The 17633-nt window shown below is 42.5% G+C and overlaps 1 protein-coding gene across 1 annotated transcript in view; it reads left to right on the plus strand.

Annotated features, from left to right (window-relative positions):
* Positions 1 to 17633, plus strand: part of LOC311139875 (NADP-dependent malic enzyme-like) — a 130497-nt gene that overhangs the window by 62208 nt on the left and 50656 nt on the right. The window contains exon 4 of the mRNA XM_084174866.1: positions 17444 to 17519. Within this exon, the coding sequence (XP_084030992.1) occupies positions 17444 to 17519 (76 nt within the window). The remainder of the gene's footprint in view (positions 1 to 17443; positions 17520 to 17633) is intronic.

Consider the following 17633-nt stretch of genomic DNA (forward strand, 5'->3'; position numbering starts at 1 on the left):
TTCCACCAGATGTTGGCACATTGCTGCGGGGACTTGCTTCCATTCACCCGCAAGACCATTAGTGAGGTCGGGCACTGATGTTGGGCTATTAGTCCTAGCTGGCAGTCGGCGTTCCAATTCATCCTAAAGGTGTTCGATGGGGTTGAGGTCAGGTCTCTGTGCAGGCCAGTCAATTTCATCCACACAGACCTCAACAAACCATTTCTGTATGGACCTCGCTTTGTGCACGGGGGCATTGTCATGCTGAAACAGGAAAGGGCCTTCCCCACACTGCACAGAATCATCTAGAATGTAATTGTATGCTGTAGCGTTAAGATTTCCCTTCTCTGGAACTAAGGGGCCTAGCCCGAACCATGAAAAACAGCTCCAGAACATTATTCCTCCTCCACCAAACTTTACAGTTGGCACTATGCATTGGGGCAGGTAGCGTTCTCCTGGCATCTGCCAAACCCAGATTCGTCCGTCGGACTGCCAGATGGTGAAGCGTGATTCATCACTCCAGAGAATGCGTTTCCGCTGCTCCAGAGTCCAATGGCGGCGAGCTTTACAATCATGCCAATAATGGACAAGCTGTAGCATAATTAGACTTACATAGTCGAGAGGAGAGTCTATGATTAAACCAAAAGGCTAGATATAAAGGGCCATTATTAACATACAGTATAAATGGCTATGCTGTCTTAATGACAGACATCAGATGAAGTTGCCACTGTGCTACGTTAGTCTGTAGGGGCAAGATGTGCTTGATGAAGAGTCTCAGCCCCCCGGGTAGAGGCTTAAGTGTTGTGATCCAAGCATTCAGGCCCACACACAGTGCTGCTGTAAGCGTGTAAGAGGAGAGTGTCGTTTGGATCGATGAACATGTAGGCTAAGTAGCTAAGTAGAAAATTGCCCTCTTGGATGTTTAATCCATGAGACACGAGAGCAGTCTTTGATAGCTGGAATGAGTAACTGCCACATTACACAAATCCTTATACATGCATTCGTTTGAGAAGTTAATCATGTGACCTATTTTTTGACTACGCCAAAACTTTGTTCCTTCTTTTGTTATGCATGCATCACACATCATGAAGGAAACAGAATTGTTGCGTTGTAAATTATAAAATCAGACTTCATAAAGAAAGAGAGAGGGAATGGGGGGGTGGAGGAGGATAAATTAGAGAGAGGAGGAAAGGTTTGGAATTACACTGATCTCATGAGGAACGTGGCAAAACATTTGGGATTAATTACCTCACAGACTTTGAGGACCTTGTAAAACAATTTAGAGCTCATGTCTTTGGGTCTGCTTGGTAAAAGGTTTGGAGCCAGAATAAGCAAAAAACCTTGAATTTCACCTCTCCTTTTCCCCTACACTAACCTTTTGTGATAATAAATGAATTCACACTGCAGGTATTACCTGACTTGAAACCATAGTCCCCCTCAGTTTATTCAGGAGACATGCACTGTAGTCAACTGGAATATTCTTTCCTCATTCATTACAAGTTTTCAATTTGAACCTGCATCTCTCTTGCTGAATGCATATTGAAGCACTTATGACAGGATTTGGTGCTGAGGGAGGATTAACTCTTACAGTATTGTATGTGAGAACTCCTAGTCACTATAGGACCTTGTGGGTTTGGCCATGCTACTTGGCCTAATAGCAGACACCTTGTAGATGTTTGGATAAGAAGGGCTCTCCTCTCCAGCGTTCTGGATTCTATTAGGGTCAGTGTGCTCACACATAGCGTCAGGTCATCAGGATGAAACTCCTTCTCACCTCCTCTGGCCAAGCTGTAGCTAGCAGTCCTGGAACGGAGCTATGCTGAACAATCACCTCCTCCACTCTCCGCTCCGATCCAGCCATCTCCCTCCCCATTTCTCTCTCTCTGGGGGAGGATAAGTTAGGCTCTGGCTCACACTTCACTCACTCTCTCTCACACACACACACACACACAGTGGCGGTTCTAGACACATTTTACTAGGGGGGCCAAGGAGGGGCCAGTGTTTAATCAGGGGGGCACGCATAAAAAAACTGGCAACACATGATATTCAAAGATTATAAACTTTATTTTACTTTAAAATCATATGACATTTATTATAACACGTATTTTGTACAAGAGTGCAGATGCAAGAGAGATAGTGCCATAAAAATGAAAAAATAAAAAAATAAAAATAAAATAAAAAGTACAGGGTACAAATACAGGGTTCATATTCAATGTGAACAAAACTCCAGGATACAACAAAGGGTACAACAATGTGCCATTTCCTATTTATGGAAGCCCCACTACTGTGGACAGTTGATTCCACATTTTGTTTTAAGAAAGAAAACTTTCTGAGTGATTTATAAACAAAACACACTACCCTGTATCCATTTAGGTAAAATAAACCAAATCAGAAAAGAAATTCAATTCAAAGAGGCTTTACTAGCATGACCATATTGACATACAGTATTGCTAAAGCACATAAACAGGGAAACGTGTTACACATTAACATCCAGTAGTCCAATAGGATGCAGACAATAAACATTAAGTTAACATTCGTTTAAAAGCAACAATCATGTCAACACAATGTAGCAATATGAACAACACTGATGGATATCAGCAACAACATGAAAACAAGAATATTACAGGTGTGTGTGTGTGTGTGTGTGTGTCTGTGTCTTTGTGTACTTCACTGTCAGTTGATGAGCAGGTGTACAAAAAAAGGCTTTACAACATATATGGGCAAGTCCATTTAGGACAGCACATTTCCACCATAGTTCACATTAGGAAAAAATGACAGCATGAATGCTCACTAAACAAACATATACTACATATACCTTTTTATACACATTTTTTTTCAGTAATTTTTTAAGAGTGAAAGGGAAGTAAGCAATCGCTCATCATAGGATCATACATATTTCAGTTACAATATTAGTTACAATATTAGTGTTAGTTAGATCATCATGTCAAAGCTGGACCTGCAAAGTCTGAACGACACAAGTGTGCAATGATTGGAGTGATTTTGTTTCTTTTTTTTTCTTGCTTTGCTTGTTTTCAAAAGGAAAAATCATAGTTGGTAAAAAATAAAATAAACTTTCGTTGAAAGGTATCACACTGTATAATTTACAAATATCTAAAGAGGTTTAGTGGATGCCATAAAACATCTGTGGAGCTTGAAGATTTGTAGTACATAGATGTTTGGCAGAGATAATTCAAAAGAATAAAATCATAAACTCTATCTAACTTTTTTGTTTGCTGGGGCAAAAAATGACTTTATGTCCCTTCCTCGTTTCATGATAACTATTAGAAGAAGAAAAAACGTAGGGGCATTCATTACATTTTGTTACCTAACCATCCCTCCCTACTTAACACAGGCAGATAACCTGTTGATTACTTTACTAAAAATGTATTTGTTATCGCGATGCAACAGCCAAGACGGATGAAGTTACGTGGTTAACATCACAACATTGTGTAGACCTAGCAAGGATAGCCTACTAACATTTGGATATTTGCTTCTGCTTCGATGAGTTTGCTTAGATATGATTACATTTCTAAACAAATCGAGACCAGACATTTAAAAACTTGATTTGATTTATGTGTGAGGAACAAAAGGAACATGTAGGCTATGTGCAAGAACAACAAGTCACTTATGATATTAAATCGTTTTGCTTACCTTCGACCTTCGGGTGCGCCACTCTAATTTACCCGTGTAGAACGTTGCCGTGTAGAGCGTTGCATTAGTTCCGCTTTTGGCGCTCGCGTGTAAAATAGTTATAAATTCATAATTTTTTATTTGGTCAGCACGGGGGGGCCACAGGGGTGGCCAGGGAAATTTCCAGGGAGGCACGGGCCTCCCCCGGCCTCCGTGTAAAACCGCCACTGCACACACACACACAGAGAGAGAGAGAGGCTACAGGGGAGAACTAAAGTGATTTTAGTGATTGACTGCAGTACTGTTTACAGTCAATTCAATAATCAAATTGTATTTTCAAGCACACTATAACTTGACACTCGATGTGGTCTAAACATGTCAATGCTTAGCAAACCTTCAACAATGCGTTGATTTACTGAAAACTAGCTCCCAGGTTAGTTCAGCGTCATCATTCTATATATCAGTTCTAAATATAGTCAATTTTATATTGTATTGGATTCAGATTTACTGTACCTCTTTATTTTAAGTAAACATTAGTAGCAGGTGTGTTGGAACACGAGAAAAGCTATGGAAAATGGCATGTGACGTTTAGGTCCAAGAGAACCCTTCAGTTCATCAAAGCTGAACACCACACACTCTGCCTCTCCCTAAACACAATCAGTTCACAACACCCCAGCCAAAGCTTCCTCACTCCACAATTGTAACTGGAGCAGGCAGAGATTAAGAAATTCCTCTTCCTTTCTTGAGGAAAGAAGTGGAACCATACAACATCAAGTAGGGAGAAGTAGCAGAGTTAAATATGGTGCTTTATTGAATACCCTAATTATGTTATTTTTCGCCAAATTATTTAGACTGTGGATGGGCATGAGGTAATACAATTTAGAGCAAGATTGAGAATTAAGGAAAATATATAGTTTTTATATCTTGAGTGTATGCATGCATACGTGTGTGTGTGTGTGTTGCAGTGATGCCAGAGCAGATGTTGGCGGAGTGTTTAGAAAGGACCCCAGTAGAGACATTTTAAGCCAGTGACCTGCCTCGGCCCCGTTCTTCTGTGGCTTTTTAAAGGCCAGCTGTGTGTGTGTGATTTTAATACATGACCGCACACGTGTTACACGTATGACCGGGGATTCAGGACCACTGCAAGCGAGCAGAAACATCTTAACACAAAGCATGTGTCTCTTCACGGAAAGGGTTCGCTGCTGGTTTGTTGAATCCAGCTTTGTTTCCCCCAGGGTGAATGGGAAAAGTCAAACCAAAAAGCCCCACTCGTGTTCCAACTCCCAACCTTATTGGCACAGCATCATCTGCAGTCTCTGGCTCTCTTTCTCCTTTCTCTCTGAGCCGGGCTAAAAACCAATGTTGCCAATCTGAGGGATTAATCTATAGATCAGGAGCATGACATTTCATATACAACACAATTTACTGTATATAGTATAAAGAACTGTTACACCAAATGTGCCTGATGCAAGCTACAGTAACAGGACTCAATGCATTTTCAATCTTAAAACAACTGTAGTGTTGCATGGATATCCTTAGCTACAGTACATTGTTTATTGAGTTAGTTTCCCAAACTATCCATTTCATGATGATGAATAAAATCCATGCTGAGGGATTGGTTGTTTGGGCCGTGTGCTCTACTGATCCTGATGCTCCATGGCAGTCTATGGCCACTGAGTCTACAGCCCACATGGTTAACTTTAGACACTGTTTTTCCAGCTGTGGCACTTCAGGCTTCAGCTCCAGATGCACTCTTCTTTTCCCCAAACAAAGAAGAAGTCGAGTTTAGTAGATCCAGTAGGCCTATAGCATCCAATTTACAATTAGTCCATGTTCTCTCTTCTGATGTTGCATTTTTGGCCAGTACACAAAATAATAATCTCATACAGCTAATGTCCAAGGGTTTCAAGGTTAAGCCAAGTAACTGATTAAACTATGGTCAGACAAGGCAACAGTAAACATGTTGTCCCCCACGAATGATGCAGCGCCCCCCTTGGGCCAATCAGTGTAAACTATGGATCTCTATGGCAAGACGCATCATTCACCCAAGTTTCGTCAAAATCGGGCCTGTGGTGTCTGAGATATGGTGTGGGTTAGCTAGACTCATATCCCTGAGCATGTGTGCCAAATTTCATCAATCTTGAGTCAAACAGATCAAGAGATATAAACATGTGCCTGTTATAGCATCACCGTGTGGTCGACATGAATGTACTTTCATATGTTGAGTCTTGAGTGTTTGCAACGTGTACCAAATTTAGTTACAATACGAATGTCCTTGACTGATTTTGATATGCATTTATGTGCCAGACCACGCCCACGTGAATGTTTTAGGTACTGGTCTGGAAAGGCCATGTTGTTTTAGGTACTGGTCTTGAAAGTATTGCTTTGAGAGACCTTTGACAAACAGGATTAGGGGTGTGACCTTTCAAAGTTAACATTTTCAATCGTTTGTTATAGCGCCACCATATGGCCAAACTAGGAAGTTAAATAAAGTTACATTTATTTAACCAAGAATTATCCGTTTTTCAAGGGAGACCTGGTCAAGACAGCAGCTTACAGATGCACTTGAGTGTGATGACAATGATGACATTGATGATTATGATGATTCTCAGATCCACAACACCTCCTATGTGATGGCTGAAGAGCTGCATACAGTAATTCAATCTAAAAGGAGCCCCTAAAACTATTTGCGTTTGATATGACAAACCCCATCAGCTCACAGTTATGGTTTGGCTATAAACACTGGAAACCAGGGGTTGGAACCGGTTCAGGGAACAGAACAGTTAAGATAATATTTACTAAATATACGAAAGTAAAGAAATAAAAGAGTAACAATAAAATAACAATAACAAGGCTATATACAGGGGGTACCAGTACCGAGTCAATGTGCGGGGGTACAGGTTAGTCGAGGTAATTGAGGTAATATGTACATGTAGGTAGGGGTAAAGTGACTATGCATAGATAATAAACAGCAAGTAGCAGCAGTGTAAAAAAAAAAAGGGGTGGGGGGGGTCAAGGCAAATAGTCCGGGTGGCCATTTGATTAGCTGTTCAGCAGTCTTATTGCTTGGAGGTAGAAGCTGTTAAGAAGCCTTTTGGTCCTAGACTTGGCACTCCGGTACCGCTTGCCGTGTGGTAGCAGAGAGAACAGTCTATGACTAGGGTGGCTGGAGTCTCTATTACACCCTTTATTTAAAGGGAGGAGTCAACCATAAGATGTAAACATTAGTAACACTGATAAGTCACATACTATATGGCACCCATGCACACACAGGCTCATTGTCTTATTCATACACAGCCACACAAAGTCTACATCAAATGTATTTTTATGTTTAGTTACAAGCCCTGCCAGTTTCTCTATTCCCAGTCTGTCTCTCAATGTAGTTTTTATAATGAGCAAAGAGTAGGGGATCACAGGCATTTACTGTAGGGTCTGTCACTTCCTGGCATGTCATCAAAATGTGTCTGGCTGCCACCATACTTCTCCACCAGCACCAATTTTGCTGGCAGAATGTTTGGCACCGTAGGCGAGCAGAACATGCAGTGTTTGGACACTGATTAAAGATTCAATTTATTAGTTTGGGAATAGATTAACGATGCTGGAGTTAGTTCACTAACCGCCTGTAAAATGCAAATCCATACTTAAATGTTTTTCAGTCCATAGATCTAATTTACCCTACATGGTGTCACAGTTAAATGTGTCCGCTCCTAGGGGTCAATGTATCTGGGCTTACTCTCCCTGACCTGTCCATATTGGTTCCTTTGGACATTTTAGGCTGATATTATACTATCAACAGCAATAATTCCTGTGTGTCTAAGTGGAAATTAGGCTACAGCCAAGAGTCTTATTTTGAAAAAGGTCAGTTTAAATAACTTGCTTTGTGGGCAGTTTGATCTCAGTTCTCACAATCTCTTAAGCTGTGGGAAAACATAATTAAGAGATAAAAGTTAGGTTTATAGTGCCTCTCATTTATATTTGCTACACGCGCACGCGCACAGCATATGTTTTACTATCCTTGTGGGGACCTAACATTTATTTCCATTTAAAGTACTATTTTCATAACCTCTAACCCTAACCTTAACCCCTAACATTAACTCCTAATTCTAATTCTTACCCTAATTGTAACCCTAACTCTAAAGCTAACCCCTAAGGATTTCCAGTACCCACAAGGATAGTAAAACAAGCCCACACACACACACACATTTTTGTAATTACACAACAGAAATTACACTTAAAGTATGTATAAACAGTCCAGTTTAGAGACATGCCATTCTTCATAGACTGTCCTTAAATGTTATATGTTGTTGATGTCATGTTGGAAACACCATAAAGAGAAAAATGTGGCACATTCACATGACGTCACATCGACAACTCCATGGTTACCTACTGGATATGATTGGTAAAGACAGTGTTTTGGTCAGCCGATGCCACACTTTGTTAACGTGACTTTGACCATACACTGACCATGGTTAACTTTAGTTTCTAAACTCCTTTGATCTACTGTGATTGGCCTGACTCATGACTTGGTCTTTCAACAATACCTTTGATTTAAGTCTCAGCATTTAGGAGATACTCCTGCAATGCAATCCATAGAAGACCACATGTGTGTTAGAGTTGGGTTCACTAATCACACACATTCATCACCTCATAGGTCTGCTATAGTAAAGTCACTCTTGGAGATAGGTTCAAAGGCATGCCATCCTATTACCCCCTATTGCTACATATGAAAGATCATTTAAAAGGTCAAAACTAGCAACGCTGAAATGGAAAATGGCAATAAAAATATTGTCATAAAAAACAAGTATGTTTTTGAACAAAAAAACTACATTTACATTTTAAGCATTTAACAGACACTCTTATCCAGAGCGACTTACAGGAGCAATTAGGGTTTAAGTGCCTTGCTCAAGGGCACATCGACAGATTTTTCACCTAGTCGGCTCGGGATTCCAACAGTCATCGTGATCTCCAAAAGCCAGTCAAAGTCTTGGCCTAGAGCATTGTTCTTCTTCTGGGGGAAGAAAATGGGGGTTCCGAATAAAATTCTAATACTAAAATCTGGATTGTGTGTGAAATGTCTGGTTGTTTGTCATAAAATATGTTTGTCCCAGTCCAGGCCAGTGTTTGTGTCATATAAATGTTCTAAATTATCTCCTCATCTGTAACGTATGAGGATTCAGAATGGGATACCATTAAAGTGGTTCTACAGCTGTTTCACAGTGGACATCGTTGTAGCAGCCTGCCCAGTACTGCCCCCATACATCTACTAAAATTCAATCCATATTTGTCTGTAAATGTGAAGTATATAATGCTCCATAAATCATAGTCTCACATACAGTATTTAATGATGCTATAACATTTTTGACCTGTCTCCCATCTCTACCACACTACTTTTAGGTTATTTTCCCAGAAAAAAAAGGCAGATCCCATCCAAACTTAGTGGAAAGACTAATGCAATTTTCTCATGTGGTATGATCCAATCTTGACCTCTGTTGCTAACACAAAGTAGCATTTTGCAGAAACGCACAGTAATTGATCATTGCACACAGTTGGCAGAGTCAAATATAAAATCTGATACGTTACGACACAAATAGGAGGCACATTTCAACCCACACACTGTCACTCGCGTGCCAGAAATGATCTCTGCAGAAGGGGCTAATTAATGGAAAGTGTAGCTGCATGTGGCTGAAAGATATCGGAGACCTCATCAGTTTATGCAGGTCTGTGGCTCTGATTCCTTTAGCAGGATGTCTGTCTTTGGGAAGAGGGACTTTTCCTCCTGTTATGTAAGTAAGGCCTGAGAGAAACTTGACACTCTCCTCAGCAGTCCACTCTTATACTGAGCATTCTGGAATGGATACCTGGCCTTCTCGCTCTCTCTCTCTCTCGCTCTCTCCTCATCCAGACCAGTACAGTAGGCCTTAATAAAACTCTCAGACCTCTCAATGTCTGGTTGTTATTTACAGCACATTCAGGTTGGCTGCATGTCTGCTTGGCGGCACAAATCCTGTTTACTATTGTCATCCAATGTGATAAGAGCCTTATCAAATTGCCAATATCATCCACCACTGCGGCTGCAGCATCAGTGGCTGCAGATCTGGAAGGCTCCATATGGGAAGATGCTCTGGCCTGTGGAGGCATGGCCTATATTCAATGGGCTGCAGTAGAAAGACAAGTGACTCAGGAGGGAGGGGGAGGGAGGAATGGAGGAAGGGTTATGGGTTATAATTTTCCGATGTCGGGGACGGGGAATGGTCTTGCTCCGGAGGTTTTATGGAACGGGGGGGGCGGCCGGCCGGTTCAGGCAGCGGGAATGCTTCTCATGCAATGGATTTCTGTCTAACATTGAAATACTGAGAGCCCCAGCCTGCTATGGCATGTGGGCGGCCACAGAAGAAAAAGAGTGTAGAGTGTAAAAAGGGGGAGATCGGGGAGGGTGCCAAAGGGACTGTTTGTCCAGCTGATGCTGGATTCTTCCGTCACCGTTCCAAATTCCCCCACCGTCTCGAGTTTTAACTGAGATATTTTCCATCTCCCAGAGCTCTGCTGCATATTTAGCCTCTTTGATGCCGCTCCATTCCGTTGTAATTAGTTATTTTTAAAACTGGGCGAACAGAGCGACCGTCAGTACAGGCCCTGGCATTGGTTGGGTTATTGATGGGCAGCGCCAGCGACCTGCCCACTATTGGCTCTTTTTCCTCCTCCATATGTTGCTGCTATTGTTTTGATACTGGTTGGTGCTGGTTTACTCACTGAAACAGGGGTGTGTTATTCCAGATCCCTATAGCCAACTGTTGCACAAAACAGTTAATTTCCCCCTTATCTTTTCCCCTATAGGTCCCATAACATTTTAAACAGTTGCAGAAAACATCTTAGGGTGAATTTCTACCTTAAAAAGGGTTATCTAAAACTTCCTGTCTACCTAACGTTAATGACTGACCTGACCTCTACCCTATGACCGTTACCATAACTCACTCTGATAACTAACTGGCCACTAAAAGCCCCTTTACTTGATACGTGCAACACACTGAGCTCGCCGTGGGGGTCAAATGTAGCAGCAGTAATTCATCCTGATGAGCTTTCCCAGCTAGCTAGTTTATTCTGTCTAGCTGCCAATAACAGCAGCATGGGACTAGTTAAAGCTAGTAAAATAAAGTTATGTTTATTTCGATGGGCGAGGAAGAGAACTTGTTGTATTAGTCACCTTCTGGATGTCACCATGACAAGCCGGTGCAAATTACCATTGCAATGGAGTTGAATCGAGGTGCTATGTAGTAGGTTTCTATCAGGCAGGCTAGGCAGCTGTATCACATGTCGCCGGCGGTAGTTAACATGGCCAATTTGTTCCATCCCACTTGATTATATTTTGAGTAGGATAGCAGCCTACACAAGAAATAACTTGTAATATTGGTGGTAACCATCTGGATGTCACTGTGCTGCAGTGTAGGACTTTGCGCTGCAAGCCGGCAACACAACACAACAGGGCACAGTGTCCTTTGCTCCTGCTCGGGGAGCACTGACGTCCGGCAGTTTAGTTTAGTTTATTAGGATCCCCATTAGCTACTGCACATGTAGCAGCTACTCTTCCTGGGGTCCACATTAAAGGTACAAATACATGGAAAAAGTACAGAACAGTAATAGACTAGAACAACATAAGATATTACATTATATAAAAAAAAAATATATATATATATATATATATGAAAGACACCAAGAGACAATAAATAAATGTCTGTGTCTTTCCTATATATAACTTATTATATTTAAATTAAATATAAAAATAAAATATCTTGGGGATCCTAATAAACTAAACTAAACTGCCGGACGGCAGTGCTCCCCGAGCGGGTGCGCGTGTGTGTGGTTCATAAAGGAAATCCGTTAATTGAAATAAATTCATTAGGCCGTAATCTATGGATTTCATATGACTGGGAATACAGATATGCATCTGTTGGTCACAAATACCTTAGCAAAAAGGTAGGGGCGTGGATCAGAAAACCAGTCAGTATCTGTTGTGACCACTATTTGCCTCATGCAGCGCGACACATCTCCTTCGCATAGAGTTGATCAGGCTGTTGATTGTGGCCTGTGGAATGTTGTCCCTCTCCTCTTCAATGGCTGTGCGAAGTTGCTGGATATTGGAGGGAACTGGAACATGCTGTCGTACACGTTGATCCAGAGCATCCCATACATGCTCAATGGATGACATGTCTGGTGAGAACTGGGACATTTTCAGCTTCCAGGAATTGTGTACAGATTCTTGCGACATGGGGCTGTGCATTATTATGCTGAAAGATGATGTGATGGCAGCGGGTGAATGGCACGACAATGGTCCTCAGGATCTCGTCACGGTATCTCTGTGCATTCAAATTGCCATTGTGTTCATTGTCCGTAGCTTATGCCTGCCCATACCATAACCCCACCGCCACCATGGGGCACTCTGTTCACAATGTTGACATCAGCAAACCGCTCGCCCAAACGATGCCATACACGTGGTCTGCGTGTCCGTATAGCCTATCCCGGCTTGCTTCATCCTTCTTTTGCATGTCATGTGAAACCTGCTCGAGTTTGTTTTAACTTTAAGATAAACAAACACAATTAATGAAAAAGAATGAAAATAGCAATTTTATTGATATTGAGTATGTTGCTCCTGTGCTGTGAGTGAGTATAGTTTGACCCTTGCCTCCGTCTCCAGTTCATTGAGTCATCTAGTGTCATTTTTATCTCTCTCTCGCTCTGCTGTGTGTGCATGATGTGCCTCTTGCTAGCTGTCACTCAAATGTCGAGGGGCTGAAGCTCATTGGTTGAACTCAAATTGCTAGGGGGTTTGCCCAGGTGGGGGAAAATTGGATTTTGTGGCTAATTGAGGTAAGACAGTAATTCTGCTCATAAATTATGCATGTATGAACTACACATTGACACATCCAGCCCAAAGCGGGAGGTATAAAAAATACTTAGTAGTCGCCAAAGTTCCGGAGCGTATCTTTAAATACCGCTAGGAGAAGGAAGAAATCAGTGACCTCATGGCTCAAATATTGTACTGTCAGTCCTTTTCTTCAGCTTGCGGTCAGATACCACATCCAGTTAAAGAAATGACTCCCTTCTCTCTCTCTTTATTTCTCTCCCTCTTTCTCTGCTTTTTCTCTCTCTCGCTCTCTCTGATCACCGTTTCCCTTAAATTCTTCCAATATAGTGGTCTTTAGAGGATGCTGCCCAACACATAATTCTTAAGAAGGATGACGGAGAAGCTGGATGGTCAGCATGTGTGCTCGACCCCACACTGCTATCTTTCCAGTCTATTGACAGAAGCAAATGCGCGATTGATATGTTTTGGTAGGAGACAAAATACTTGAATTCTCTTGTGACCCCCAAAGGGTTCACAAGGGTATTCCACAGTGTTCTCTGTTGGGTTTGGAAAGAGTGAAGACCAGAGATATTTGCTGTGTCACAAACTCCTCCCTCCCTCTCTCTCCCAAATGAAAAATCTCTCCAATCCAAACAGATGATTTCTTTTGCAGAGAAAAGTTATTACCTTCACTGCTTTGTCCTTATTATTATTCTAGCCCATTGGCTCACAGCGATGTGGTGAATAAGACCATTACTAATGAACATCTGAGAGTTTTGATCTTTTTGTTATTTGTGACTTCATGTTTCAGTTAGTCTGAAGGCCATTTGAAAATATCTGAATCCTAGATTCATTACCCAGCAGCTGGACAAAGTTGGAATAAGCTGTTTTTTGAAGTTTTGAAGCTTTGAAAATTAGTCCCAGCAGAGGTCATATCGGAAATCAGTCTGTGTGGTACAACCCATTGTAGTCTAGGTCTTGCATGTGTTAAATTACATGTTATTGTTCATGTCATTTCTCTTTATGGAAATCTTGGAGAGCAGACTGCAATTCTTCATCCTTAACTATGCACTGGGACACACACACACACACACACACACACACACACACACACACACACACACACACACACACACTGACACGCACACACCCATAGGATTACATCAATATGGGAGGTATCTGTGTGTCACTATCTGTGAGATCTTGTCAGTGTATGGTTACTGTCATAGCTGTGTGTGTGTGTGTGTGTGTGTAACTGACAGAGTTTGCAATACATAACCGCTCATAAGCCATACAGTATTTCAACAATGACAGCACTTATTCGTAATGAGACTTTAATTACTCTAAAAATAATACAGTAGGTACCTGGCTACCATAACAGTTACAGCTGTGTTGCTGTCACAGAACCCAGAAGTGGATATTTCACAGTATAACTGTACATAGCTGTCCACTCTATGCCTATATCTTTCCACTCTTATCTGTCCACTCCAATCACAGATGCATATTAAATGAAGGCTAGTATCAATGGTATTGTAGGTACGGAAACTGTCCCAGATGTTTTATGTAACCCACTGTTTGGGCCTTGGCTTTTTGCCTTGTAAAAGCACTTAGAAGTCTCTGAGTGACATTTTAGAATGCTTTCAAAATCCTATTAAGATTGACTTATTGAACTTTGACCAAAAAGGTTGCGTTGAACAGCACATAACTGGCACAGGTTGTTTCACCCCCCATTGCATTCTCACTGTGCTCACACTTCTTAGTGACAGTTTAGCTGTTCAGAGGTAATGGCTAACGAGCAGCAGAGAGAGTCTTGAATCGGGTGAGCGGTGAGGTGCAGGTGGCGGATGTATTCTGGGTGAGTGGCTGACTCTCTGTGTTTGTTGAGGACACGGGTCGGTAGTCTGTCAGAAGTTGGTGTCTCTCTGGGGCTCTGGCCATGTTGTGGGTCAAGGTTAGAGAGCAGCTCCTGCTGGGGCTGTATTGTTGCTGCGGTCCCCCTCTCGGCACACACTCCCTGGGTTGTGTTTTCTGCTGGGTTGTGGGTCAGCGGTATTGCTGATTCAGCCCGGTGCGGTTTTCTTTCCTTCTCTCTCCCTCTTCCTTCTTTCCGCTGGTCTCTCGTTCTCGTTCTCGCTCTCTCGCTCTCTCTCTCTCGCTCTCTCTCTGTCTCTCACCACACAGTCTCCGAGGAGGTTCTACACAAGACTATACCATCCACCTATCAGTGCTCAAGTTCTTACAGACAGTTATACACTCCACAAACACCCCTAACCAACCTCATACTGTATCTATCTCAAGGTGTGCATTCTTAAAACACATTTGATCTCTCAAATACATTGTTAAACAGTATTGTCTCCTTCCTTTCAAGATTACCTTTGATTTTGTCACCTAGATCCAGATGAGGTGATTCTGAGAGGTAATATGATTATGAGTATGGGGTCATTAGACTCTTGGTGAGAAAGCTCAGATCTCGCCCCCTTCTCACGGAATAGCTCACCCCTTTCCCTTCAGCCTAGGAGATGCGGCAGAAGAATGTCCCACTCCCTGTCCTATTGTAACACCAGTACTGTTCCTAAGGGATGGAGAGGGTGCGGAGGCCCTGTACAGATGTTTAGAGGGGGTCGGGGGAAAGGCTGAGGACACCTTCTCCATCATCTCAGGGTCATGGGGTCAACATCTCCCCCGACAGCACTGAAGAGTGCTGAGATAGCTAGACAGTGAGAGGGAAAGAGAGAGAGGTGGAAAGGAAGAGATAGGGAAAGAGGAAGGGAGAGAGAAAGAATGATAGAGGAACGGATTGGGAGAATTCAAGTGAGATATTTGAACAAATAATAGAGCTATAATGCTATAATGAGGAACATCAATGGTCATAATGTGTTAAGAGCCTTGTCCATGTCTATCACATCTCAGACGAGTAATTTTCACCAACACCAGTGAATGGTGTCAGTCCAGCCAGTGAGGACCATCCCCTACCAACACCACCATCAACATGCTCCTTTCCCTGGCCTGGATCTCTTAGCTCTGGGATTGGCAGCATCTCAGCTCTCTGCCCCACGGTCGCTGCAGGCAAACACACCCAGCAGGCCTCACACACTCCACTGACACAATGCTCTCACAGGCTTCTCACACACTCAACTCTCACAGGCCACACACACACACACACGCTGCTCACACACGCACACACATAAACACTGCACACACACACACTGCACGCACACACTGCACGCAAATCCAGCTCTTCACAGCTGTTTAAACGCTACACAGACAGACTGAGCAAATGATCCACCAATGAAGCGCTTCAAACAGGACGTGCGTGTGTTTGTGTGCATGTGTTTGATCACTGATGGTCAAACACATATGAGTTGTTGCTGATCGTTAGCTTTCCCGTTACGTGAGTGACCTCTGGCAGCCATTGCTAGTCCAGTTTAAACATTTAGAAGAGTGTGACTGACCATGGATGTTTTGGTTTTTATGTCCCGTTTGTTCTTGTTTTGGTCCCCTCTTTGACCTCCCTAACAGGTCTCAACTCGAGAGAGGTGTTCCTCTCTCTTTCTCTTTCCCTCTGTCTTGCTCTCACTGTCTCTCTCCATCTCTCGTCTCTCATCCTTTCAATCTTTTTCGTTTGCTGTAAAATCGAATTTCCATCTCTTACTTCCTGCTCTTAATTTCCTCGTTGTGTGTTTCTTTCTCTCTATTCTTATTTTGGAAATAGCGACTCAGATTCATCAGAAACGTGGTAGGAGGACACAGTGTTTACCTATGGAGGCCAAATATGTAGAGCCCCGGGGCGAGTGACGTGGGTCAACATGTGTGAGAGGCTCGCTCTCTCTACCTTTTAACTCAAGTCATGTGGCCCCCATACTGACTGGTCCTCTATCAGCCTCGTACACACATGCATATAGACGTATACCTACGCGCACACAAGCACATGCATGCACAGTCACACAGACACAAACATGCAAACAGACGTGCACGTACACACACACACACACCATGGAAACTAACCCAAAACCCAAGTTTCAACTCCAGAGGTTTTCCAAATGATATGATGTAGTAGAAAGGTTGGAAGGTTTCCAGTTTCTCCGGGGGATGAAATGTGACCCCTCATTTTATCAGACTATTCATGGCTAACCGAATCTCACAACAGAATCCAATGCTCTAATCTAGTAGGCCTTGATACAAGGATTGTGTCATCAGGTTTGTCATTACTATTAGTCTCTGTACTGTTATTGCCTGTTATTGTCTGTAGTTACCTAAGTCTGGCAGGGAAGTTAATACCCAGCCATGACATTGGGGTTGACCTCAGCTGAAACTTTAAAGTTATCAGGGCATTTTTATGTGACACATTTATGTCTCCCTTCTTCTTTCCAACCCTTTTCGTGTTCTGGTTATTTTTTAACAGGGTTTTGGGCTGTTTGGTGCTTCACATTTCTGTTCTCGCTTTCCAGCTTTTTAGTTTGTGAGCAGATTTTACAATAGAGATGTTTTTTTTATTGTTGCTGGCACATATGAAGATGATAGTGCCTCCACATCATGGGCAGATGGCTTTGTTGGGCCGAGCTGAAACCCTTCTGGGCTGGACATCCCACACTGTGGGCCTACACACACGCACACAGACTAAGCGTATCGATCTAGCTTTTCCTGGAGCAGAGGAACAATAGAGGGGTCCCTGGCTCAGCTATCTATTTTCCAGGTGGCATCTGCTCTGGGATATTACAGCACAAGTAGGGGGGAAAAGGGCACAAAATAGGATTGAAACTTCAAAAAGCTACTCAAATGGTGCTTAAAGTTAATTCCAAGCTTCCACTCAGGTATCAAAGAACCATTTAAAACTGAATGCAAAGACTAATGTTTTCTCCGTACTGACCATGCACTGAGCAAAACTACAGTATTTCCTTATGCTGGTAATCGATGCGCAATGTAAAAGGTACTGTAAACAGTTTATCTGGTCTCACTCATTATAACTAATCTGATCTGATCTCTGATCTATTCCAGGGGTCTTTTCATCACCATCCATGACCTCACTCACATCTCCACCGTGCTCCAGAGCTGGCCAGAGAAGGACATACGCGTAAGTCTATGGTCAAACCTGAAATGGCACCCTTTTCCCTATATAGTGCAGAAATAGGGTTCCATTTCAGACACAACCTATCCCTCTATTAGGGGTGCTATGCCCTTTACAATG

Source organism: Coregonus lavaretus (assembly GCF_964263955.1).
Source record: "Coregonus lavaretus genome assembly, chromosome: 13".
Taxonomy (NCBI): Eukaryota; Metazoa; Chordata; class Actinopteri; order Salmoniformes; family Salmonidae; genus Coregonus; species Coregonus lavaretus.